Genomic DNA, 24,808 nt, shown 5'->3' with positions numbered 1-24,808 from the left:
CCCATCACCACCCCCATCACCACCTCCATCACCCCATCACCCCCCCCTCCCCCCCCCCGTCACCCGTCAGCCAGCCCTGTCCTCCGGGGCCCCCACCCTCAGCATTGTTACTGCCCCCACAGTCACGTGCACTGCAGGCTTCCCTCCAGGAACTGTTCTTTCGTGGGATCCTGGACACCCAGCCAGGAACTGGGGTTGGTGACCTGGAGCCAGTTCAGGAGCAGGGCTGCTGGGGGTCCCTTGGGGTGGTCTGGGAGGGCAGACAGGCCTGCGCATGTGTGCAGAGTGAACCCAGAGGTCAGCCAGGAAGGGCGCCGTGGAGATGGTGGGATTCTGGAGCTTTCTTGGAGCTGCTTTGCTCAGACTCCCTGGGGCTTGGTATAGGGCAGAATCCTCCTGATCCCTAAACAGGGCTGACCCCCCTGGGAGTCAGCTGCAGGGCAGCCATTCCACTCAACTCCCCTCCCCTCCCCTCCCCCCTCCCCTCCCCTCCCCTCCCCTCCCCCCTCCCCTCCCCCCTCCCCTCCCCTCCCCTCCCCTCCCCCCTCCCCTCCCCTCCCCCCTCCCCTCCCCTCCCCCCTCCCCTCCCCTCCCCCCTCCCCTCCCCTCCCCTCCCCCCTCCCCTCCCCTCCCCCCTCCCCTCCCCTCCCCTCCCCTCCCCCCTCCCCTCCCCTCCCCCCTCCCCTCCCCCTTCCCCCTCCCCTCCCCCTTCCCCCTCCCCTCCCCCCTCCCCCTCCCCTCCCCCCTCCCCTCCCCTTCCCTCTCCCCTCTCTTGGGGAAATGCTAGAGCCTGGGGACCCCACCCTGGGCCTGGGCAAGGCCCACAGGCCCCTGTTGGACAGATTGGGGCCTGCCTTCCCCCCAGCCCATCGGAGCCTGGCACAAAGCGGGGGCGCAGGCCATGAGCAGGACGGCATGGGCGTGGGCTGGGGGGCCTCGGCCCTGCCGGGGTTCCTTGCAGGGTGGAGGCATGCTCCCCACTGAGGCCTGCCCACTGCGTGCAGGAAGTCCACCTTCGGCCACCCTGTCCTCACAGGAAGTCCTTACCCTGCAGTGACCACCCTTGACCGTGTGGAACCCAGGGGGCAGGAGCCACCTGGCGGAGCAGCGTTCCCTGGGCCTGGGTGGTTCTCTGCGAGGTGGGGGGTGCCATTGGGACCAGGCCCCTCTTTTACACCTGGTCCCATCCAGGCGCTTCCACCTGCAGCAGCGGCCCGCTGGCACTAGGGGGCAGCTCTGAAGACGGTGGTCCCAGGGAGGGGTGGTGGACCCACCCTGGATCCCTGGAGGACCAGCTTCCTGTGGTCTGTAGTCGCGGGAGACTCCTCACTCCTGGGACCTGCCCCGTGGGCGGCACCTGACCCGGCCTCTCCTCGTTTGGGAAGAAAGAGCATCCTCCTGGGGGTCGGGCTCAGCCTTTTCTGTCCCCTGTCCCCTGCCACCCCCCCCACACACACCCAAGGGCCAGTGCTCCCTCCGTGCTGACCTCTGACCTCACTGTAATCACACAGAGCTTCAGCTGCAGGCCCTCCCCCACCAGGGCCGCGGTCACGTGGTCCTGGTGTGTCTGTGAGCCGCCTTTGGGCTTCTGTGGGGCCCCACACTCCCGAGGCCCCAGTCCAGTGCCCACTGCCCCCCGAGGGCAGGGCATCCGCAGCCAGCTCAACGCCCCCAGACCCCAGAACCACCTCTGGGTCCCCGCTGACCGCACAGGCGCTGAGTTGGCCGTCAGGAGGAGGCATTGCTTTGGGCAGATGTCCTGCCCGTCCACGCCAGCAGTGAGGGGATAGGGCCGGTGGGGCCCCAAAGCCGCGCCCCAGACCTCCGTCCCCCTCGGGGCTTCCGTCCCAGCGTTGGGGCCTCGCCTGGGCTCTGCCCAGTGTCCTGGTCACCCGGGGGCGGGCACATCCAAGGCCGCGGGGACCCCCGCGTGGCCCTCGAGGTCGGGGGGTCCTGGCTGCTCCCTGCCTCCCCTTCCCCATCCTCCAGGGCAGGAAGGCTGTGCCTGCGCCCCTGGTAATCCCGGTGACCCTGGCTCATCCGTATTTCTGGAAGGACAGGGTTTGTGAAATTCAGGGTATATCCCATTAGAATCATAAAACAGTGGCCACACAGAGCTGAAAGAAAGTGGCCTCGTGCCCCCCTGGGCCTGATGTCCCGGCCGAGGGCCCCCAGCAGGCGAGCAGAAACCTGGCGGACGCCCTGAGACTCCCCCACCCCGGCCGCCCTCCCTGGCAGGATCCTCTGCAGACGCCCTGGCCCTCATCAGGGAGAGGCCGCTGGCGTCTCCCCTTTGGCACCTGAGCCGCCCTGCCCTTGCTCCCCAGCTGGGCCCAGAAGCACGACGACTGGAGGTTCCAGAAGACGAGGCAGACCTGGCTGCTGGCGCACATGTATGACCGCGACCAGGTGTGGCTCCTCCCCTGGGGGTGGGGAGGCCTGTGCACACCCAGGGGCCGAGGGGGCGGTCCGGCCTCGCTGGGATGGAAGGGAAGGACTGGCCGGCGGCGCCTGCCTGGGCCACACTGGACTCGGAATTCCTCCAGGCATGTGGAAGCCCTCCCCCTCCCGGGGCCTGTCTGTGTTAGAAGGACAAGGAATCATGGCGCTCAGGCAGGCCACGTGGGGGAACCGCGCTGAGCCCTCCGCCTAACTGGGCTCAGAGGGAGGGACCCCTGGGGGCTGGGGACAGAAGCCCTGCCGGCTTTGCCCAGCGGCCGGACTCAGCCATGGGGCTCCCGGCTCCCAGCGCCGGAAGCAGCTGCCGCTCCAGGAAGGCCACGGTCCGTGTGCTTGGAGGTCCTGCCCCCTCTGCCGCTCCACGGCTCCTCATCTGAGACCAGGGGCTGCCGTCAGACCCGGCGGTGCGCGTCTCCGATGATGGGGCATCCACCAGGCAACGGTCCCGCCGTCTCTGCAGAACCGCGCTCGCCGGGGACCTGCCCTCTGACCTGACCTGACCCGCCCGGCCCCGCGTGCTCACAGAGGGCAGCTGCGTGGCACTTGTGTGCCTGGCGTGGCCGGTCCGAGGTGGCTTGACGTTATCAGTCGTGTGACCCTGGTTGGGGGGGGCTGTGTGGCTGTCGGGCTTGTTCCTGTAGCGTCTCTCCTGACTCCTTCAGTGACGGGCACCTGCCTGGGGGCTGCTTTGAGCTGCGCTCCCTGCCCCTCAGTGACCTTGCCCGGGGCCTCTCTGTGTCCTGCCGCCGCTGCCCCGCTCCGCCGTGGGCTGCGAGTTCCGCGTCAGCCTAGACTCGCCCGTTTCCCTGGACGGGCTGTAATCCGTTCCTTTGGGGCCGTCATATCCACCATGACGAGCATCGGAGTCATCCCAGTTATGAGGGCTCCACCGGTGGGGACGTCGAGGGCCGCCTCTGCGTGCGCGGGACGGGGTGGAGGGGGGGAGGCCCTGCGCGGCGGGGCAGCACGCGGGGCGCAGAGGCCGGAAACACACGCCCCTTCTCCGCGCCCCTCCCCACTTCTCAGGTTCTGAAGGCCGCGGGGCGCCAGCCGCTTCTCAGGTGGACCCCAGCCCCCGTTTCAGCCCCGCCCTTGCTGCTGCTTCTAGAAGGGCCGCGCAGCCAGCCCCGGCCAGGCTGGGGGTCGGGAGGGGCTGAGCAGGCCTCCTGGGTCTCGCTTCCTCTTCCTGGGACCCGGCACCCTCATCCGTCTCCGCCCCAGAACGCTGTCAACTTTTTCCTGGATTCTCTGTCCCAAGAGCGTTCTCTCTTTAAAAAACGATCTGCCGACAGTTAGCAGTGTTTCAGGAGGGCCGACTCTGCCAGCCCCTGGAGCGTAAGGAGAGCCTGTGCGGCGAACGGGGGCGCCGTCTGGGAGCAGCTCGTCGGGGTGAGCCCTGGACACCCGGTGTCTCCACGCTCCGCCCTGACGACCTTCCCGCCCCTTCCAGGTCCCTGACAAGCACTTCCCCGCCCTGCTGGCCTACCTGGAGGGCCTCAGGGGCCGCGCCCGCGAGCTGACGGTGCAGAAGGCGGAGGCGCTGATGCGGGAGCTGGACGAGGCGGGCGCCGGCGCCCTGCCGCCCGGGGGGACCCAGCGCGCCCGGCAGGTGCTACAGCTGCTCTCCTAGCGGGTGGCTTGGGGGGCACCTGGGCCTGGTGGACCCCAGCGAGGGCAAGGGCCCTCTCTCCTGACTCCTCGACCAGGGACTCTAGAGGGGATGACGAGTCACCCCTCCATGGTAGAACAAGGTCACTCTGAAATGACCTGGCCTCCCGGTGGCCCGCAGGCTCGCACGGTGGCCCGCAGGCTCCCACGGAAGGTGCTTTTTGCGGGAGACGTCTTGTCTTTCTACCAGGACTATCCTAGAGCTCAGAGCTGGCCTTTCCGGTCAGCTGGGGCCCATCCGCGTGGGGGTGTGGCTTCCTCCTCCTGATGATCCCGCCCCCGAGTCTGCCTGGCCACCTGCCTGCCTTCGCTGACGGCTGGGCTGGGGTCCATCGCGCCTCCCCTGGCTGTATTTTCAATAAACACAGGCCCCTGGGGGCCATGGCTCATCACGTGACTCGTTTTCTGCCCGGGGGCGTGAGCGTGGGCTCCGTGGCCTCCCTGGGGTGATGTTTGGGGGAGCCCCTCGGGTGGGGCATCTGCTCTGCAGCCACATCTCCAGGCACCGGGAGGGACTAGCCCTGCCCAGTCCTCGGTGCCCAGTGGCGCGCCCGAGTTCAGGGAGCGGCTGGGCCGCCTCAGACAGTTGGACAGGTGGGGGGCGGCTTTGGCCCACCGGGTCTGGTGCTCTGCCCTCGGGCATGGTCGGCGTCCAGCGACTGTGGACGTGCTGCTGGGGCCGGGGGTGAGGTGACTGAGGACACCACACTGCGGTGCCCTGAGCCCTGGGAACCAAGCCCTCAAGATGGACCACAGGGCATGGAGGTCACAGGTGGAGCTCCCACCTGTCCCCCAGGGATTCTCGCCTACGAGAGCTTCAGCCCAGAAACGGGGTCCCCCAACTCTGCCACGCAGGGACACCCCTGGGGTCACTGTTGTTCCCAGTCGCATCCGGGGCCTCTGCCCACCTCACCCCCCAACCTCTCCGCTGTGCCCAGGGCAAGGCATGTTCTCTCAGCCCCCAATCGAACGCCTAAGTGTTTCAGACCGACAGGAAGAGGACACAGGACTCCCTGGTGGTTCAGTGGTGAAGCATCCACACTGGAGCCCAGGGGACGAGGCTTCGATCCCCGGCCAGGGGGACTCAGATCGCACCTGCCTCGCAGCAGTCAAGCCCCTGAGCGCTGGAGCCCACTGACCCAAGCAGTCAGTGCACCCCAGCAAGTCTCCTCCTGCCAGGATGGAGGTCCCGCAAACCGTAACTGAGGCCACCTTGGAAGTCACTGACTTCGCTGAGTTATTCGGAAAAAAGGGAAACTGCCAACTTCAAGCTTCAGCTCAGGATGCCCTGAGCCGGGGTCACAGTGTGCGACTAACTTCCTTTATTTTTAAGTTCTGGAGAAAAGCAAAATGCACGCAGCCGTGGGGTTTGGAAATCAGGGCCGGTCCTCACGATTCCTGACTCTGGAGGAGGTCCAGGGACTGGAGGGAACCGAGCCCCATTTCCGAGAGGAACTGCCCAGGGCCACCCCCACCGACGAGCAGGTGCGCCTATTACTGATTTGATGGCGGGCAGGTGGGGACCGCTGCCCTTGGCTCCCCTGATTTCCAGGAGCGCAGGGCACTGGCCTGGGGTCAGTGGGGCAATGAAAGCCCAACCCAGCCGAGTAAAGAGACAAATCCAGAGAAGAGGAGGGCTCAGCGGCGCCTCCACCCTCCGCTCCCCAGGCCCACTGTGCCGTCCATTAGGGCACCCACGCATGGCGCCCACAGCCCTGCCCCAGGTTCTCGGGAAGCTTCTCCCCACCTCTCCCCCAGATCTATGTGCTGCCCGAGGCGTCCTGGGCCGGTCCATGTGAACCTCTGGAGGGAAACGTGCCTGTCACCCAGTCCCTCCCACCCCAACCTGTCCTGTTCACCAGCTCACGCCCCGAGGGCAGCCTCCCCACGTGGTCACCGACACTCAGCAAGGGCAGACCTTTAAATTCGTGCTCCTCGGATGCACCCCTCCCCGCTCCTCCAGGAAGGCCCTACGGCCCCAGCTGGGAACCAGGGCCCCATGCCTCCCTCGGTCCCGTCAGTTCAGTTGGTGAGCTCTGAGCTCCAGGAGGGCGGGAACCATGCCTTGATTGCCCATGTCTCGCTCGCAGAGGTGGTGGTGGGCAGGCAGGGCTGTGATCTCAGCTGATCTCCTGCACGTCCTGGCCCGCCCCTCGCCCCTCAGAGTGTGGTCTCCACTGAGAGACCAAGAGCTGACTCGTGGGGAGGGTCCTGGGGGATTGTAGGGCAAGAGCTCTTGGAGGAGGCCTCCCTGCAAACTCCTACGACCCGCCCCACCCCAGCCTGGCTGACCCACTCTGGGCAGCGGCTCTCCCTTGACTGGCCCATGGTCCACAGGGCACCGAGGAGCCCTGAGAACGGGGTGGGGTCTGCAGAGGTCCCTGTGGGCCCAGGGCCTGGCGCGGTGCAGAGCAAGCCGGGAACGCTGGTCCGAGGTTGGCCTCTGGGTGGACGTTGCCATGGGGCCCAGTAGCCCTGGCTATCTCCCTGCACCCCAAGTTCAGGCGGGTGACACCCCTGTGCCTGGCACGTGGCCTTGCTGGGGAACTGGGTGAGGGCCAGTGGGGAGGGGAGCATGGGAGAGGGGGCAGCAGGAAGCCGAGGTGCCTGTGGGAATGGGGGGTTGTGGCACCTGTTGAGGGGTTCTCAGAGGGCTGGCAGGGGCCCTGGTGTAGACAGAGGCAGCAGAAACGCTCAGGGTCGGGGGGCAGAGCGGAAGGGGACCCAGCTCTGCCCTGGGCTGTGGGGCCTGGGAGCTGGAGAAGAGAGCTAGGCTGGGAGGGGCCCTCGGGCCGGGGGGGGGGGGGGTCACCCCATCCCCTATGGTGCCCAGATGAGGCTCCCTGGCCCGGGACACACAGCCCGTGGTGGCCGCAGCAGAGAGCCCGGTGAGGGCCTGCATGTCTGTCCATCCATCCTGTCCTGACCCCAACCCCGGGGCCCTGGGAGTGTGTCACAGCCCAGGCCTCTGTGGTCAGCGCCCCTGCAGCCTGGGCACGGCGCACAGCGCCTGGGCGGACGGCCGTGCGGTGAAGGCAGGGGCAGGCGTGGTGTCCAGGGCAGCGGCACTGAGACCGGGCGGGGGCAGCAGGCGGTACCTCTGCAGGAGGCCGGCGAACAGCAGGAACAGCTCCGACCTGGCCAGGCTCTCCCCCACGCAGACACGGCGGCCTGCAGGGACATGGGGCGCCGGTGGGTCCCGGAGGCTGTGGGGGAAGCCCCGAGGGCGGGGCCCTGAGCTCAGAGGCCCTGGGGACCAGGCCACCCCCGGCGGGGGCTGCAGTACCTGCGGAGAAAGGCAGGAAGGCCGGCCGCTTGACAAAGCGCCCGTCGGCGTCCAGGAAGTGGCCCGGGTTGAAATGGCGGGGCGTCTCCCACTGCGTCTCGTCCAGGAGCACGGAGTTCAGTAGGGCCAGCACGGGTGTGCCCTGTGAGGGCGCCAGGTGAGCGGCGGGGCTGGCCGCTCTCCGCAGACCGGGAGCACGGGAAGCCCTGCTCAACATCTCTGTCCCTGAGACCCCGTCCCCGCCCCATCTACCGCGGCCGAGAGGAGAGGGGGCAGGGTCTGGAGCGGCGGGGGCCTGGCCCTCGCACCTTGGGGAGCAAGTAGGGGCCCAGCTGGGTGTTGGCGACCGTGCACCGCGGCGCGTGGGGCAGCAGCGTGATGAAGCGCTGCACTTCGTGCAGCACGGCGTTAGTGTAGGGCAGGGCGTGCACGTCCTCCGGCCGCGGGAGCCGTGCGGGCCCCAGCGCGCGATCCAGCTCCTCCTGCACACGGCCTGCGGGCGAGACAGAGGGCCAGCATGCCGGGACTCCGCCCTGCGCCCCGGGCCCCGCCCCCCGCGACCCCGGGCCTGCACCCAGGCCCCGCCCCCGCCCCACCGCGCCCCGGGCCCCGCCCCCGCGGCCCCAGCCCCGCCCCCCTGCGCCCCGGGCCCCGCGGAGACGCGCCCCCCGGCTCACTCTGCACTCGCGGGTGCTTGCCCATCAGCAGGGCGGCCCACTGCAGCGTGGCGGCGGTGGTTTCCGTGCCGGCCATGACCATGTCCAGGACACAGGCCACCACGTTGGCCTCGGTAAACAGGCCCTCGGGGTCTTTCCCCTGCAGAAGTGGGCGGGGCCGCGCTCAGCGGGAGGCAGGCTCCATGGAACCCCCAAGAAGCCAGCCCCCGGCTCGAGACAGTCGTCGAAGACAGGCGCATGCTACGTCGCGGGCTCACGCGGCCTCGCAGCCGCCCCGCTTCTCAGGTGAGGTGACCGAGGCTCAGAGGGGCCCGGCCAGGGGGTGGAGGGGCACGGCCCAGAGTCGGTCGGCTCCCTCCCCAGCCCCTCTCCCCCAGGCGGGGCCCCAAGATTCCCCCCTCCCGCGGCCTCTTGGGCGGGGGCGGGTCTCGCCCACACCTGGCCCTGCTGGATCAGGGCGTCCAGGTAGCTCTGCTCCGGCCCTCGCGGGGGTGTGCGGCGCCGCCGAGCCTCCAGGAGGGCCCTCAGGATGGCCCGCACCTCCTCGATCTTGCGCAGGACCGGCCGGTGCAGCTGGAGGAGGGCCCCGAGCCGCGGGTAGAGGTTGAAGAGCTGGAGTGAGGGGGCAGGGCCGCGCGGTGAGGGCTGAGGGCAGGCCATCCGCTCGGAGGTGCGGCCACCTGTGCGGACCGGCAGCGCCCCAGGCTCCTGGCAGAGGTGCCACCTGGGTGCAGGCCTCCCCATGGGACCAGCAGCCCCGGGGCACGGAGGAAAGCCTCCACCTGGGTGCGCAGAGGAGGGGCCAACCAACAGGTAACACACCTGGGGTCCGTGCAAGTCACAGCAGGCAGCTGTCACCGAGGCCCCTGCTCCACACCCACCAGAGCGGGGGAGAGGGAGGTGGGGCTGGCCGCTGCCTTGGAAGTCACTGACTTCGCTGAGTTATTCAGAAAAAGGGGAAACTGCCAACTTCAAGCTTCAGCTCAGGATGCCCTGAGCCGGGGTCACAGCACAGCCTGACGGGCACGGTTGTCAGCTGCCCTCTGCACCACGCCGTCCCCCGGGACCTGGCCATCGCTCAGGGTGCAGGTATGGGAGGCCATGGGACATTCTGTCTCCCTGGAGCCCCTGACCCTCCAGCCTCAGGCCAGCTGGGGCCCCCTGGTGGGACTCGGCCTGGGTACTTGCGGCAGGAAGTCCAATGTTCTGCCAGCCTGAGGCTCCGCCAGCCCCTGCCCCATGCCCATGGCCTCAGGTCCTGGAGAGATGGGGCTGGAAAGTACACGTGAGCCCCGTGCCACCAGACACACATGCCCCGCCCCCACCCAGACACGCGTGCCTGAGCGAGTTAGAGTTAAAACTGGTCACGGTGCCTACACATTAGGAACACTTTTAAGTTAGTGGCTCAGTTGGTGAGGAATCCGCCTGCAACGCAGGCGACCCGGGTTCAATCCCTGGGTCTGGAAGATCCCCTGGAGAAGGGAACGGCACCCACTCCAGTGTTCTTGCCTGGAGAATTCCATGGACAGAGGACCAGGCGGGCTACAGTCTGTGAGATCGCACAGAGTCGGACACCAGTGTGCGACTAACTTCCTTTATTTTTAAGTTCTGGAGAAAAGCAAAATGCACGCAGCCGTGGGGTTTGGAAATCAGGGCCGGTCCTCACGATTCCTGACTCTGGAGGAGGTCCAGGGACTGGAGGGAACCGAGCCCCATTTCCGAGAGGACCTGCCCAGGGCCACCCCCACCGACGAGCAGGTGCGCCTACTACTGATTTGATGGCGGGCAGGTGGGGACCGCTGCCCTCGGCTCCCCTGATTTCCAGGAGCGCAGGGCACTGGCCTGGGTCATGTGGCCGGTGAAGCCTGGAGCCTCTCCCTGCCCCCACCTCGCTCCTTGCCATCGCACCCACCCCCTCCCCCCACCGGCCCAGGCTAGAACATCGACCTCTCACCTGCACACTTGGCTTCCCCAGGAGGACCATGACGTCGTCAACGAGGCCCAGCAGGGACCGGAACACAGGATCCCGGTAGTCGAACCGCTGGCCGAAGAGGAGCGCGAAGGTGATGTTGGAGGGAGCCCAGCGGAGCACGGCCAGTGGGAAGGGCCGGCCTGTGGGTGGAGAGCGGCTCTCAGGGCTGCGGGCCGCGCGGGGTGGAGGCGCCCCGGCCCCCACTCACCTCCGTAGCTGTCCAGCTGTGCCGTGAGGCACCTCAGCTCCTGCAAGACCTTGTCGGCCACGGGCGCCCTCCCCACGCCCAGGCTGTGGAGGGCGCGCACGGTGAGCTGGCGGGCGGCCCGCCAGCGTGGGCCTGAGGAGAAGAAGACGCCTGCGGGCCGCACACGACTGGTGGTGAGTGGCCCTGGGGCAGGGTCCTGGCGGAGCCTCAGGCCCCCTGAGCCCCCAGCCCCCACCTCCAGCTGGCCTGGCGGGGCCTGTCTGTCAGTGTGCCCTGCCCCCGTTGCTCTGGGCCCGCCAGGCAGGCACCCTGGTGCTCCCCCTGGGCCTCCTGGGAGCACTCACCCATGCCGCAGAGAGGGACAAGCCCTGCAGGCCCCACGCATGCGGGCACCCTCCCCCCGCACACACCTACCCCCGCCTCTGTTGATGAGCTGGAAGATGGCAATGGGGGGCCGGCCAGCCAGCTCCTGCCTGGTGCCCACCAGGGCCTCCTTCACCGCCTCATAGCCAGTCAGCACCACCGTCTTCTGGTGCCCAAGATGCACGGTGAACACCGGCCCGTACTGTTTGCTGAGCTGGTGGAGAGGGGCAGGGTCCATCCGCTGCCCCACCCCCAGGTCCCTGGGGTCCTCTCACGCCCCTCCGGCCCCCTCTGTCCTCACCACTCCCCTGCCCCTTTTACAGATGGGCAGACTGAGGCCTGGGGGTGGGCAGTGAGCCTCTGTGGATCACACAGCGGGGCAGGGCCGGCTGCTGCTGTCTGCCGGCAGCTCTGGCCCCAGCCCGCAGATGGCGGCCTCCAGGGCCCCGTGGACCCACCTGCATCAGCGCCTCGTCCTGCTGTGCCCCCCGCAGCAAGTGGAGGTTCCCGACGAGGGGCAGGGGCCGCGGTCCCGGGGGCCAGCGGGGGGCTGGGGCTGGGGTACTGGCGCGGGCACAGAGCAGCCCCCAGAGCGCCAGCAGCGCCAGCAGCGCCAGGAGCAGCAGGGCCATGAGTCTGGCGGGTGGCGGGCAGCTCCCCTCCCGGGTGCCGCCCGCCCTGCACCTTATGGGCCTCACGGGAGGGCGTGCCGGCACCCCACCCTCCCGCCACCCCACCACCCGGAGAATGTGGAAGGAGCAGTTTGCAGGGACAGCCAGGCGCTTAAAGCGACAGGCGTGCAAGGATCGTGGGGGCCAGTCTGTGCCAGGGGGCGGGGGACCGTCTGGGGGGCCAGCGTCCAGTTGGGCCCTCGGGGCCTCCTCGGCCCTCGCCTTGTTTGGGGGGGACACAGCACAGTGACCGTCTACTCCCCGCAGGATCCGCCTCTGCCCCGGCTCCCCACCAGAACCAGGGCTCCAGGGCCTTGGGCCCCACCCTCCCCAGGCTCTGAGCCTCCCTCCCCAGGAGCCCCGTGGCCCGCCCAAGCCCACCAGTGCCTGTGTCCATCCAGCACCTCTGTACCTGGGCCAAGGCGGGCATCAGGTCTACACGGCCAGTGCCTGAATGCTAGGGCTCCAGAGCCCGACAGCGAGCTTGCCAGAGTGGCAGTGTGCCCCTTGGGGGCTGTCGGAGCCCAGCCCCCGGGAAGACGGCCCTGGCCTCCCCGGGACAGGGTGGGCATGAGGGCAGGTCGGCCGCGCAGAGGGGCCCAGCCTGCAGGCACGGCCGCTGGGGCGCCAGGTGCCGGGTTTATGAGCTCTCTCTGTCTGGGCTGCACTCTGCTCCAAAGCCTGGAGGCCCAGCTGGGAGGGAGGAGGCGCCCTTTGGAATCGAGCTCTGAGGGGCCAGAGGCTGGTGGCCCCAGAAGCAGCTGGGCCTGTGCTGGGCCTCCCGCCCCGGCAAGCGGCAGCGGGACCTCCCTCCCTGCCACTGGGCCCCTCGCCCCGGGCCTGTCCCCTGGGCTGACATCTGTGCCCCTACACCCACCCCAGAACCAAGGCAGCCTGCGGGCCCTTAGCCCTCCCAACCTCCATTTGCACGCCTGCCGTGATGGGGTGCTCACTGCCTCACAGGCAGCCCGTCCAGATACACAGTCCTGGGGTTGCCAGGAGGGGTAACTGTTCTCTAGCCGCTTGGTCTCTGGGTCTTTTGGGCTGAGGAGCTGTTCCCAAGGTCCCTACTGGGCGCAGAGGCTGAAGGCACAGCACAGTTCAGGTAGTTAACTCAGCGTGCGCATACTGAGCTCTGTGTATGACCAGGCTCTCTAGGGGCTAGGGCTGCAGGAATGGGCGCTGCAGGGATCCTGAAGGGTCCTCGCAGCCCAGCGGGGGCGACTGGGGGGCATGTGGCCGTGACTTTGCGCAGAAAACCCCTCGGGCGTTGGAGCTGGAGTGTGGGTCTCAGGAGGACGGGCATTCGTGAGGAGGGGACAGCTTGTGTGGACCTGCAGGGGCGGTGTGTGTGGGGGCCCTGGCAGCCCTGGGTCACGACCGCAGAGCCATACTGGGGGCCCAGCCTCGTGGGACGGGCAGTGTGGCTGCGGGGCCGGAGGGGAGCACACATCCCCGTCGGGGGCTCTGCTCCAGGCTGGTGGAGCCCGTGCGCAGGGGCCTGCTGGGCGGGAGCCGGGTCTTGGTGCTGCCGTGCGGGGAGGCCGTCTCGAGGCCCATCCTGACAGAGCCGCCCCTGGCGTCTGGGAGTGGGCTCAGCTGGGTGGCGCGGTGGCCCGTGCCCCAGGGGTGCAGGGGGCGGGCCCCACAGCACCTGCTGAGTGGCCTGCTGCTCTGCCTGCGTCCCGTCCAGTGAGGGGGGCACCGCGGAGAGGGTCCTGGGAGAGCCCAGACTGGCTGGAGCAGGGCACTGGGTCTAAGGATGCTCCCCTGACAGTCACGTTCCCCCAGAGCCTCAGAACAGGGGCCTCTTGGGAGGGCGGCCCTTTAACCCAGTCACCTCGCCCCTCGTTCAGTGACAGAGGCAAGGGACCCGGGAGCCGCAGAAGCTGGCGGGGGCAGGAAGGACCCCCCTGGAGCCATCTTCGGTAGGTGCCCTGCCTTCTGGCCTCCGGAGCTGAGTGGGTGGTGGCGGTGTTCCCAGCTCCCCCAGGCTATGTCCGCTGTGGGGGCAGCCCTGGGAGGCCTTGGGAGCCTTGGGATGGTTCAGAACACCTCCCAACTCCAGAAACACGGCAGACGGGTCACATGGGTCCCTTCGTGGGGTCGCCATCTAACCGCCTGCCTGGGCGTCACTTAGTCCCCCCGGGAACGGGGGTTCGCTCTATTTGTTGTCTATGACCGACGGGGCCCAGAGGCCACCAAGCCGACCAAGAACAGGACAGATGCAGCTGAGCCCCCGTAAACACAAAGAGGACTTCTGTCTCATGGAGGAGGTCACCCCAGAGGCTCAGCTCTGCTGTCCGTCAGACGTTAACGCGTCCTGAGCCTGCTCGGCGGGCTTGTCCAGTGCTCTCTCCTCTGACTGGAGGTGATTGTCGGCATTTGCACATTTCTCTTTGAAGCAGCCTTGCCGTCTCTCCCTGTTCCCTCGTTAACGGGCAAGATAAAGCTCGGCCGTGTGCTCCGTACCTGTTAGTCTGAGAGCCTTTTGAAATTACACTTGGACAGCAGAATTTATTAACGTCAAAACACCAGCAAGATCTGGTTTCAGGCCAGGCTGGGTTCGGGGGCCCAGTGACATCATCAGGACCCTGATGAACCCTCCTCTCTCTTGTGTCTGTGGGCAGCACTCTGGGCTGGGCTGGGGAGTGGGGGTTGTCGGGCAAGCGGTGTTTCCGTGTCTGCCCCTGGTGCCCAGGCGACCACCTGCTCTGAGGCTCACCTCCTCCCAGCTGCAGTCCAGGGGGCAGTTCTGCCAGCCCCGTACTGCTGCTCGAGCAGAAGCCTGGGAACTGTGTGGTCAGAAGTGAGTGGCCGGGGTCACCTGGGGCTCAGGTCATACCTGGCCTGACGCCTGAGGCGCAGGCTGTTCCCTAGAGGGCTCTGGAGTTGCACATACCACACTTGGCCCCTCCATCTACTCCTCGGCTGAGATGGCATCTTCCAGTGGCAGCTCCCAGCCCATAAGCTCTCCATCTACTTGGCCCTCAGCCATGGCGAGCCGGGGACTGTGCCCTTGAATCTGGGTGGGGGATAGTGACCGTGATGGAGGCAACGTTCTGAGACTTTGGAGGTAGACCATGAAGGCCACACGGCTTCCACCTGTTGCTTCTGGGATCCTTTGTGCAGGACGCAGTCAGCATCCTGGGAGGAAGCCCTGGGAGGCGGGCGGAGGGCCACGGGGACAGGAGCCACCGCCCCCAAGACCCAGGCCCAGCATGCAGCCACGCGTGGTCAGTCCTGAGGGGCTTCCCTATCCTGAGGTGTGGTGGCCCCAGCAGATGGCCCATGGGGCCATCTCCACGAGGCCTGCCTTCTCCCTGCGTTTCGGAGCACAGTGGATCACTGGTCTTTCACAGCAGTGAGTCTGGGCTGTTTGTTACACAGTGGAAGAAAACTCATACACTGGCTGTGTAACCCTGGGCAAGGGGCCTGCCCTCCGTGTGTCTCTATGTGTGACCTGAAAACAGCATCCATTCTTCAGAAATCATTTGTAACTTCACTTTGCAGTTTCTTTGTTTTCGGCTGCACCAAGTCTGTGTCCTACGCACAGGCTCCCTCTGGTGACGAGCGGGCTGACTCTTCGCTGCAGCGCTCAAGATTCTTGCTCAGGGGCTCCTTGTGGTCCAGGGGCTGTAGCGTCCGTAGTTGTAGTTCTCAGGCTTTCGAGGGCAGGCTCAGGGGCTCCAAGGCACATGGAGCCTTTCCCGACTGGGGATCGAAGCCACGTCCCCTGCATTGGCAGGGGGATTCTTAACCGCCAGACCACCAGAGTCTCCCCAAATATTTTAAATTAACTAATTAATTAAATTTTTGGCCATGCTGCCTGGCTTATGGGATCTTAGTTCCTTAAGCAGGAATAGAAACCAGGCCCCAGGCAGTGAAAGCATCAAATCCTAACTACTGGACTGCCAGGGAATTCCCTCTTCAAAAGATACTAACTGAACAGCTGCTGTGTGCCAGGCACTGTGAGCCCATGAACAACAGCCCAGCGTGTAAGAGGGTTTCCAGAAGCATTACTCCCCGCTTTTTGACCCAAACATTTGATGAACTGCTGAACATCTCCTATGAAGCAGTAACTACTTGGCAGGCTGACACCTCCTGGCCGTTGGGCCTCGGGGCTTCATGGGTCCCCCAGGGCCGCCCCATGGAGAGGAGAGGTGGGGAGGAGCGGTCCCTTCCACTGCTAAGTGGTGCGATCTAGTCGCAGGGAAAGGTGCTCACTGCTGGGTCAGAAACGCTTCTGTTCGCAGCCCTGGAGCATTAAAGAGTAACCAGTGCAGGGCCCCTGGCTCCTGTGGTGTCCACAGCTGATATGGCAGGAACGAGGAACAGGTGCCACCTTCCTCCTGTCGTTTTCTGTGGGCCCAGAGCCCCAGGCCGACTCAGGCCCAGCGACAGGGCTGGGCTTTCCCCATGGGCCCGGCCCACTGACTTTGGTGGAGCTCTGGGCGGGCTCCGGACAAACAGGGTGGAATCCCACCTCAGGCCAGAGGTTGGGTGGTGTGCACCACGGGGGCCCTTGCGAGTGGGTGCGGGCATACTGGATGCCTTCTGCAGAAGGGGGCATCCGACCCAGGCCCTGTGGGGAGGGAGTGCTGCTGGGACTGGTGGGCAAGCCCCCGACATTACAGGGGGCAGTGGTGCTGGGCCTGGCGGGGAGACTGCTTGTCCAGGGGGCCAGCTGGTGACTCTCGGTCCTGAGCACCCTATGTGCGTATGACTAGGGTCTGGCACGTGGCTGGCGCCAGGGACCGCTTCGTGGGTGCAGTGGATGCGTGAATGGGGGTTGGAGCTCAGGGAGGAATCAGACAACAGGGAGGTGGGCGGGTGGCCACCCACCTCCATCAGCTCTGCCCAGGGTGCAAGGTTGGGAGGAGCCCTGCTGCAGAGAGCTGGCGGCGCCCGACCCCAGCCCCTCCCCTGCTGTTGCTGTTGCTGTTGCTGTTTTTAGCTTCTACTGTTCACGATAATAAACGACCACCAGGGGCTTTCCTGCTGCAATGCATCTTCACTCTTTAATCTGCTGAGTTGTGTGCCTGGATTCACGTGTTGAAGTCCTAGCTCCCCCTACCTTAGAATGTGACCTTTCTGGGAACAGGGCCACTGCATATGCAGTTAGCTAAGATGAGGTCATGGGGTGGGTCCTAATCCTCATGGCAAGATGCTGTGTGGACACAGACACACCGGGAGAGGCCACGTGGTGAGGCCGAGGGGGTGATGTGTCCACAAGCCAGGGGCACCAAGGGTTGCCGGCAATCCACCAGCAGGGAGCGAACACCCGGCTCTCGGATGACTGGCCCCCGGAACTGTGAGAGAAGGAATCTCTGTTGCCCTAAGCTGCAGCCTCGCGGGGATGCAGAGATTCCCCCCCTCACCCCTGCCAGGGACAGCCTTCCAGGAGCGCCCACCTGCCCTTTGGCTTCTTATGGATTGAAGCTGTGTGTCCTTGGGCAAGTTGCTGACCCTCTCTGAACTTCGTTTCCTCGTCCTAAATAGATGACGGCTGGACCCTCTGCCATTGTGTTGCCTCGAGGATAGTAAGAAGCCCCACCGCAGAGCAAGTGCCCGAGGGTCCCGGCCTTTCGGAGCCCAGGGGCGGGGCCTGGGTGCGAGGGGCGGGGTCTCGGCGCTGATCAGGGGCGGCTCGCCGCTCGACGTGCTCGGCGCTCCCGCGGGGGCCTGCTCCGCGATCGGCCGGCCGTCCTGCGTACGGCGCGCGGCGCGCTGGGAGCGTCTGGGAGCCGCCGGCATGTCGACGGCTATGAACTTCGGCTCCAAGAGCTTCCAGCCGCGTCCCCCGGACAAGGGCAGCTTCCCGCTCGACCACTTCGGTGAGCGCGGGCGGGCCGGCCCTCTGCGGCGCGGCCGGGGGCAGGGGCGGGCCGGCGGGAGCGCGCGGAGCCGGCGTGCGGTCGGGGGCCGGCGCCCCGGCCGCCGCCGCCGTGGGGGGTGAGGCCCGCGCGGGGCGCCGCGGCGTCCGCGGAAGCGAAGGCCTCGAAAACGGCTTTCGAGAGGCTCTGTATTTGCCAGGCTTTTACCGAGAAATATTCCAGGCAGAGGGCGACGTCGGCAGGGAGCGCCTGGCGCCGCGGCTGGGACGCCCGCCTTTTCCTGCCCTCGCTCTTCCGCCTGGAACATTGTCTTTTCTCCTCTGTTTCCAGAGGGTTTCTGAAGGAAACTAGTTTCCCGAGGAGGAGGAGGAGGGCTGCCTGTAAGGTTGCTGGGCGGGCATGTCCTGTTTTCACTTTACAAAGAAAATGTTTTCCTGTTTCGTTCCAGGTGAATGTAAAAGCTTTAAAGAGAAATTCATGAAGTGTCTCCGGGACAATAATTTTGAAAATGCTTTGTGCAGAAATGAATCAAAAGAATACCTGGAGTGCAGGATGGAGAGGCAAGTACCTGCCAACCAGGACTTAGGCCTTCCCCGCCCACCGTGTCTCCAGCGGAAGTGTTCGTCCCAAGAGGCCTCACCCAGGCCTGGCTTCTCCTTGTGTTTGGACCTGAGGGGCTGCCTGCCTGTGAAACTGAGGCATTTCGGAGATGAGTTGTACTCAGTTGTTGGCAGCCGTGGGAACCTTTTCTCCGGTGATTGCATTCCTAGAGTTTTTTCCTTCCAAATGTGTGATGAGTCATTCAGGTTTCCCAATTGTACATCATAAAAATGCTGAGTGAGTGAAAAGATCTGTGGGTACAAGCTTGTTCTTAAAACATCCTCAGAACATAAAATACCTGCTGCTTTGCTCGACATCCGCTCGGAGCTGTCTGTAGTGTCGACAGGCAAGACAGTGGGCCGGAGAAGCGGTGAGAGATGAGTGACTCTTCCCGTCTCAGCCAGAGTTCACAAGACCCACCTTTAAACAAAACGAGAACTCTTCTAACTGACCCACTGAGATTTTACTTCAGAAGTACCATTGTAAGGCATCATGGGGAAAGCATGCAACCCATTGTTATGTGCTTTGGTGGAGACTCTTATTTCTGCCTTTTGAGCGCTTTGCTCAGGAGGGAACCCAGTCTGTCAGAGGCCTTGTCTGATGACAGGTTGACAGAAAGCGATGCACTTGGGCCTGTTGTCAGTATTTCCTTAACAGACTAGGACCTTCCCCTCCAGGCAGGCTCGGTGGTGCTCCTTGGGCCCCAGGTGCGTTGAGGGCTCTGCGGACGTTTGGGAGTTTGAGGGAGGTGGGCCTTCTTGGCGCTTGGGCCTCAGGTGGTGCCCTTCTCCTGCCTCGTGAGTCACGCAGGCTCACAGGTGTTACAGGGTAACGGTGGGCTGGCCTGACGCCAGCTGTCATCTCTGCAGGAAATGGCAACCCACTCCAGTGTTCCTGCCTGGAGAATCCCAGGGACGGGGGAGCCTGGCGGGCTGCTGTCTATGGGGTCGCACAGAGTCGGACACGACTGAGGCGACTTAGCAGCAGCAGCAGCATGCTTCACTCACTCTCTCCAGTCGAAACATTGAGCTCAGTGAGTCTCTTCTTGGCACTGCCGACCTTGGTGACAGAGTTTGGAGCTCGTCTCTGCCCTGTGCCTCCCCGAAGCTGGGGTCACCATCCCCGAGTCGGTCGTCCCTGGCCCGGCACAGGGTTGCCTGGAGGGTCAGTTGCTTTGGCTCCGGAGCCACTTCTGCTGTGAGAGAGGCCTTCCCTGCAGGGCCAGCAGCAGGGCCGTCTTTTCCCCGTTCGCCCCTGGGCCTCTGAGGAAGGCCCGCAGATGGGAAGGCATCAGCCGCTCTGCGGGTTCCACGATGCAGGTGGCCTCACGGGTTGGTCAGGCCACATTTGGTTGTGAGGGGTGTGTGTGTTTCTGACTGGGTCCGTATCTTGCCCACTTTCTTCTCCATCACTCTTTTACAAAGCTGCTTCCTCTCCGTTTTTTTCCTTTTTGCTGATGCCCCACACCTTCCTTTTGTGTGCCTCACGTGCGTCTTTTTAGGAACTGGGCCTCAGTAGGATTTGTCAGGTGGCTCCCATGGGCCCCGTCGGCCCGGAGTGGAGGTGTCTGCTGCTGAGGGCGGGGCTCTGCTTCCTCACGGCAGCTTCTGTTAACATTGGGCTTGCACGGTCAGCAGAGACACAGCGCATCCACGTGGGATCCAAGGCCTCACGTCGGCCGGGCCTGCTGACCTGGCGTGGAGTGTGGAGCGTCTGGTCCTGGGAAAGCGCCCGGCCCGACCAGGCGCAGCCCGGCGCTCCCCTCAGGAGGGTCTGTCCTGACCGGCCCAGCTCCCGGGCTTCGTGCCCTCGGCTGTGGCGCGCCTGCTGTCCTCACGGCCCGCAGGGCTGCGTCTTCAGATCCTCCACCGCTTTACGTCTTGTCTTTCTGAGCAGAGGCAGCCAAGGGTCTCTGATTTTAAGGATCCTGGGATTAGGTTGGGTCCCCTTGGATGATCCACGGTGGTCTCCTCTCTGAGTTGGCTGAGGGGCAGCCTCGTTTCCTCAGCAGCCTTAATACCAACCCCCTGCCCCTGGTATCAGGTCTCACTCAGATTCTAGGGCTCAGGGCGTCACCTGGGGGCCCTGGGCCTGTCAACCACGTTGGGTCTGAGTGGCCGGTTCTGAGACCCGTGTTCTGACTGTAGTGGGAGCTCATCGTCCTTTGCGTCCTTGGGTTTCGGGAGCGTCTCGTGCATTCTGTCGCTGTGGGGTTAGTGTAATCTGTTGTCAGCTAGGTTCCGTGAACTGGTGTTTGTGATTCTGGGGACGTTGTCCTAAGGGCTGTTGCCAAGCCTCTGGGCTTTGTGGGTGTGGCGGGCAGGGGCGCAGAGGCCTGCGCCCGGGAGCACGGCAGGGTGCGGGTCGGAGGCTGCTGTTCCAGGAAGGGGGTGGAGGTGCCTGGGCCCGAGCGGGCGCGTGGACCCTGACAGCTCTCACTTTTCCTTTCAGGCAACTGATGGCACAGGAACCCCTGGAAAAGCTCGGATTTGGAGATTTGATTGATGGGAAGTCAGACAAAAACTGAGCTGTGCTGGGAGGAAGCCTGCCTCCCCAGCGGCGTGCTCGTAGGCGCCATGACTCAGGAGGGGACTGTGGGGGTGCCTGCGAGATGCCGCTCGGAACCGTGCCAGACGCCTCTCCCTGGTGGATGTGCCTTGACGCTGGGAACGGCGCGTCTTCTGAAGCTCCCGGAAGGATTTTGGAAAAGCGGTCTCCCGTTTGGATTGCTGTTTCCCTCGGGCTTGTGACGGTTTATCCTAAGTTCGCGTGGGTGACGGCCCCCAGGGAGGTGAGGTGCCGGGTGGCGTCTGCCCACCGAGAGGGCACCGTGGGTGCCAGTGAGATGCTGGGTTCACGTCACAGGCTGTGTGTGTCCTTTCTGTGCTGGTGGTAGTCAGCTCAGAACGTCACGTAGAAGTGACGCAGGCGTTAGGAGAACGCTCCTAGCGAGTGGGTTGCTCTTTGTACTCAGCATATTCTCTGTTCATTTCTTTTCCTTTTTTTTTAAAAAAAAAACAAAAACAGTGGGTAAGCCTGGAAGGGGAAACTGGCTTCTGACATGTCTGACTTGATCCTTCCCTGGTGATGCCTGAGCGCCACACGTCTTCTGATCCGTAGCAGGTGCCACCGTCCAGTCAGATGCTTCGTTTCAAGGAGTCGTCTGCTGTGACCGAGGAGCGGGCTCTCTGCCCTTGTCAGGCGGGCACGCAGCGGCCTCTGGCGCTTGTCCTCTGAGGAGTGGCCGAGCCTGCAGCCAGCCGCGCTTCTTGGCCGTGAGGGGTCAGGGCAGCGTGGGCCCACTGAGCGCTGCCCGAGTGCTGTCAGACCCCAGGGTGCAGACCCCAGGGCTGTGTTTCTGGGGCGCCTTGTAGGTTCAGAGCCTCAGCAAAGACCCTGGACCTGCCCTGTGACTGCCTCCCTGGCCCCAGTCAGCTGAGTTTTGTCCCAGTTTGGCCGGAGGTGGGGGGGGGGGTGGTGCCAGGAATACCCAGGTGAGGGCCCTGACCCCCTCCTGCTTGGCGGCCCAGGCCAGCTGTGGGGAGCCCCCGCGCCTCCCCAGCCACGTCCAGTTGTCTGCGTGGCCTCCCTCCCCTCGGTCCTGCGGGCGGCCGTGCTCACTCAGGCCCTCCCCTCGCTCCCTCCAAGGCCGGCTGTCTGCTGGGGGCTCCGGCACCACTGGCCCCTTGGGGGTCCAGCCCCGGGCGCTCAGTGTGTGCTTTGTCAATGGGCAGCATCGTCTCTGCCTACGCTTCTAGCTAGTTTATGAAAAGCCTTGCTTTTTATCACCAGGCCGAGCCATGGCAATACCCAGTGTGATGCACAGGGTTATTGCAGCGTTGTTTGTAATTGTAAAGCATTGGGGCGACCCGGCCACCCATGCTTGTCCCCAAGGCAGGGCCCTGGGCGGCTGCCGGAAGGGCTGGGGGAGACCACGGTGTGCCCTGCGTGGCCCTGCAGGTGGTGTGAGAGAGAACTTGGGGCCCAGAAGGCAGCGTGGCGGGAGAGGGCTGTGGGTAGGGAAGCAGATGCACAGCAGTGTGTGCACGCGCTTGTCCCTGTTCAGACGGACCTCCCTTCTCTCTGGGGCCTGGGGGCCTGGGGTCAGTGACCCCTGGCAGCGAGGGGCTTGCCTGGTGGCTGACTCTTTGATTTGAGCCTCTCTCCAGCAGGAAGACCCAGGGCCAGAAAGTCCATTTGACCCTGGACCTTCTTGTGTCAGACAGTAAGGAGTTGCAGAAGCCTTGATGGGCTTGTCAGGAGCACGCGACAGGGCTCCCCGTGGCCTGGTTGGCAGCAGCAGGAATGACCGTTAGGGTTTGGCCGCAGCATCAGTTCCTGCCCAGGAGTCCCACTGAGGGAGTCACAAGTGGATGAACTTTCCCGTGCAGGAAGAGACAGCCCTCCTCTCAACCCCGGCCCCTGTGGAAGGATGGGCATCCGGGCGTTGGTGTGTCCGGAGGTGGGTGGGCGGGTTTGCCTGTTCTGGAGGACGCCCCGGGAAGCACTCAGCCAACAGCTAAAACCTCTGGGATGTTGCCCATGGCAAGGTCCACATGGCACCTGCTCTGATCTGCCCCACGGAGGCGGCGTCAACTGCTGTTTTCTCTGAGCGCGTCACCTCTGTCTCCGAGGACACACTGACGTGCCCGGCCCGAAGGCCAAGCCTGGCGTGAGGACCCATGGTGCCGTCCCCGAGGACAGGCAAGGGGCTGCTGGTTGGTCACAGCGTGTCACGTCCGTGCACATGGGGTGTCGTCAGAAGTGGGCAAACTCTGGCCTGCTTCTGCAACTTTTGGAAGTTTGGAGTTATTTCAAAATAAAGAATTTAAAAAATGTTCTGTGCTCATCTCTTTGTAGTTGAACTTTGTACATACACGACTGGGTGAATTTGTGTTTTGAAACACATTTGGGAATCCCACAGAGAACGCAGCTGTGGTGGCGTCGGGAGGGGTCGCGGGGCCAGAGGACACCGCACGTGGACCGCGGGCTCCTCATGGAGGAGCGGCAGCTCCTGCAACTGCTGCTAAGAATACAAGGCTTCGTCTGGTCCTGCCAAAGCCCCCATGAGGTGTTTTTGGTTGTCCATCATTTGTCAAGTAAAGAATGCATGTTACTTGTCGTATCTACTTGTCTCAATGAGCCAGTGACATTACTAGAGGGCCCCTGAAGACAATGGGCAGAACGTTCTCCAAGCGTCTTCCTTAGGATTATGTCAGGGCAGTCTGACGACCACCGTCAACCCTGGGCCCGCAGCCACCTTCCTGAAGAGCGATGCTGATGGAACCCCTGGGACGGGAGCTGGGGGCGCAGGGCCGGGGCCCCCCGCCTTAAGAAGCAAGCCAGCTCCTTGTAACAGCTCTGGAAAACTGGAGTGGAGGAAAACAAGGTGGTCGGAATAGCTTTTACTCTGTCTGTTTAGGGAGGCAGTGCTTTTGTTAAAAAAAGCAAGTTAGGTTCTTTCCCCACTAACAGATCGGCACAAACTCGGTGGCTTAAGCGACACAGTTACGCTGAAGACTGGAGGCCTCACGTTCAATAGCTCCCGTGAGCTGGCTCCTTCCGGAGGCGCTGGGCAGGGTCTGCGTCCTCCTCTCCCAGCTCCTGGGGGTGCCAAGCTCTGTGGCCCGTCCTCGTCCTGAGCTGGTGGCTTCTCCCTCCCCGACTGCCTCCTCCCCCGTCCTCTCTCTGACCTGGGGCCCCCACCTCCCTCCAGGAGGGTCCTTCATGATGATGTCGGGCCGCCCAGGTACGGGCAGCTTAGAACCGGGTGACACAACAGAGAACCCCGCTTGTTTCATATATGTGAACAGCTTAAACTGGAGGACACAGAACCCCGCTTGTTTTACACACGTGGCTCACGTGTTACCGTGTGCGGCGCTTTGCGGTGTGTGGTGGTTTTATTACTCAGTAGACGTCCTTCAAAGGAAACTGAAGGGTGTGTGCGTTGACCTCACTCCTGCTGCAGAGAAGCCCCGTGGCCTCTGCCCTCCCTGCATCCTGGACGGCGCGGCTCCAGCCCTTGGGAGCAGCGGGGGTCTTAGGTGGCTGCTCTCTGTCCTTGGGAAGCATGTGGGGGCAGCGGGAGCCCAGAGCAGGACAGCCCCCCAGCCCCGGGGTTCGGGAGAGCTTCCTGGAGTGTGTGGAGTAGGCCCCGGGCCGGCCCTTGGCGAACAGGGCCGTCTCGGCACCGTGCACAGGGGGCCGCCTGTTTTTCTTTGTGACTGTTTATAACAAGCATCTATCGTTTTTTAGAAACAATAGAAACAGCAACTAGGGGAACAGTCTTCTGAAGATGCCAGCCAGGCTGTTTTACCAAGCTCGGGCTTACAACGTCGCGAGGCTGGGGTTAGGGTTGGCTGGAGGGGGCCGGCCGCCCTGTGACAGAAGCTGGACCTGGGAAGGGCCCTTCTCCACGGGCACAGACTGTGGCGGCGTGGCGGCCCCTGCTGGCCGGGGGTGGCGCCGCAGTGCCTGGGGACACCTGCGGGAGGGGGGACACCTGCGGGAGGGCGGCCGCCTGGGGCCCCCAAGGGCGCAGCGAACCTGCAGTGGCCTCCGCCCTCCGGGAGTGACGCGGCAGGCCAGGGCTGTGCGCCCCTGAGGCCCTGGTTGCTCCTGACACGGGGGCCAGGCTGGAGGCCCCAGCTGAGGTCCAGCCCCCAGCGCCCGCGCCCCTGGTCACCCCGGGCTCAGGGAGCAGTGAGGGGCTGCGGGCGCTCGCCGTCCACACCTGCGGGCTGTGTGCCCAGGGGGCAGTGGGGCCCCTGCAGAGGAGACCGCCCCGGGGCAGCAGGCGCTGGGGGAGGGCCAGGGCCGGGCTTTTGCCCCACTCTGAAGAGTCCCGGGCGTGGTGATGCGGGGAGGGTTCTGGAGAGGAGACCCCTGTGCCCGCGCTGGCGGCAGCTCCCCAGGCTTGGCTTCTGACCCCAGCGCCTGATGGTTGCCATCCTCACGGCCCCGGATGGGCTGTGGTCAGATGGTGGCTGATGCCCCTCTGACACCGTACCCGGTGCCTGGCACATGAGCCGGGTGGGGGGCGGGCGGGAGGTGGGGGACCCCCACT

At 64.9% G+C, this 24,808-nt stretch overlaps 3 protein-coding genes across 6 annotated transcripts in view; 2 read left to right on the top strand and 1 right to left on the bottom strand.

Annotated features, from left to right (window-relative positions):
- Positions 1 to 4,510, top strand: part of C2H7orf50 (chromosome 2 C7orf50 homolog) — a 67,351-nt gene extending 62,841 nt beyond the window's left edge. For all 4 annotated transcript variants that reach the window (XM_052662956.1, XM_052662947.1, XM_052662964.1 and 1 more), the window contains 2 exons: positions 2,328 to 2,409; positions 3,911 to 4,510. In XM_052662956.1, the coding sequence (XP_052518916.1) occupies positions 2,328 to 2,409; positions 3,911 to 4,090 (262 nt within the window). In that variant the 3' untranslated portion in view covers positions 4,091 to 4,510. The remainder of the gene's footprint in view (positions 1 to 2,327; positions 2,410 to 3,910) is intronic.
- A 930-nt stretch (positions 4,511 to 5,440) lies between these two features.
- LOC128069570 (cytochrome P450 2W1) lies at positions 5,441 to 11,266 on the bottom strand. The gene is made up of 9 exons (XM_052662714.1): positions 11,093 to 11,266; positions 10,686 to 10,848; positions 10,272 to 10,421; positions 10,046 to 10,203; positions 8,530 to 8,703; positions 8,092 to 8,230; positions 7,723 to 7,907; positions 7,415 to 7,556; positions 5,441 to 7,299 (listed from the first exon to the last, which is right to left on the bottom strand). The coding sequence occupies exons 1-9, from the start codon at positions 11,264 to 11,266 to the stop codon at positions 7,103 to 7,105; spliced, it is 1,482 nt and encodes a 493-aa protein (XP_052518674.1). The 3' UTR covers positions 5,441 to 7,102.
- Positions 11,267 to 16,986: 5,720 nt separating this feature from the next.
- LOC128069610 (cytochrome c oxidase assembly protein COX19) lies at positions 16,987 to 22,580 on the top strand. Its single transcript, XM_052662740.1, has 3 exons — positions 16,987 to 17,142; positions 17,591 to 17,702; positions 20,194 to 22,580. Exons 1-3 carry the CDS (start codon positions 17,061 to 17,063, stop codon positions 20,267 to 20,269), a joined length of 270 nt encoding a protein of 89 aa, XP_052518700.1. The 5' UTR covers positions 16,987 to 17,060; the 3' UTR covers positions 20,270 to 22,580.
- Positions 22,581 to 24,808: the final 2,228 nt, after the last annotated feature.

The sequence above is a fragment of the Budorcas taxicolor genome, chromosome 2 (genome assembly GCF_023091745.1).
Source record: "Budorcas taxicolor isolate Tak-1 chromosome 2, Takin1.1, whole genome shotgun sequence".
NCBI classification, from domain to species: domain Eukaryota; kingdom Metazoa; phylum Chordata; class Mammalia; order Artiodactyla; family Bovidae; genus Budorcas; species Budorcas taxicolor.
This window is presented reverse-complemented; position numbering and strand designations above follow the sequence as displayed.

Coding starts and splice junctions, on each gene's coding strand:
- LOC128069570 (XM_052662714.1), bottom strand. CDS start 11,266: ATGGCCCTGCTGCTCCTGGCGCTGCTGGCGCTGCTGGCGCTCTGGGGG. Junction 10,204..10,271: donor ACAGCTGGACAGCTACGGAG/GTGAGTGGGGGC, acceptor CTCCACCCACAG/GCCGGCCCTTCCCACTGGCC. Junction 7,908..8,091: donor CAAGCACCCGCGAGTGCAGA/GTGAGCCGGGGG, acceptor TCTCGCCCGCAG/GCCGTGTGCAGGAGGAGCTG.
- LOC128069610 (XM_052662740.1), top strand. CDS start 17,061: ATGTCGACGGCTATGAACTTCGGCTCCAAGAGCTTCCAGCCGCGTCCC. Junction 17,143..17,590: donor CTTCCCGCTCGACCACTTCG/GTGAGCGCGGGC, acceptor GTTTCGTTCCAG/GTGAATGTAAAAGCTTTAAA. Junction 17,703..20,193: donor CTGGAGTGCAGGATGGAGAG/GCAAGTACCTGC, acceptor TTTTCCTTTCAG/GCAACTGATGGCACAGGAAC.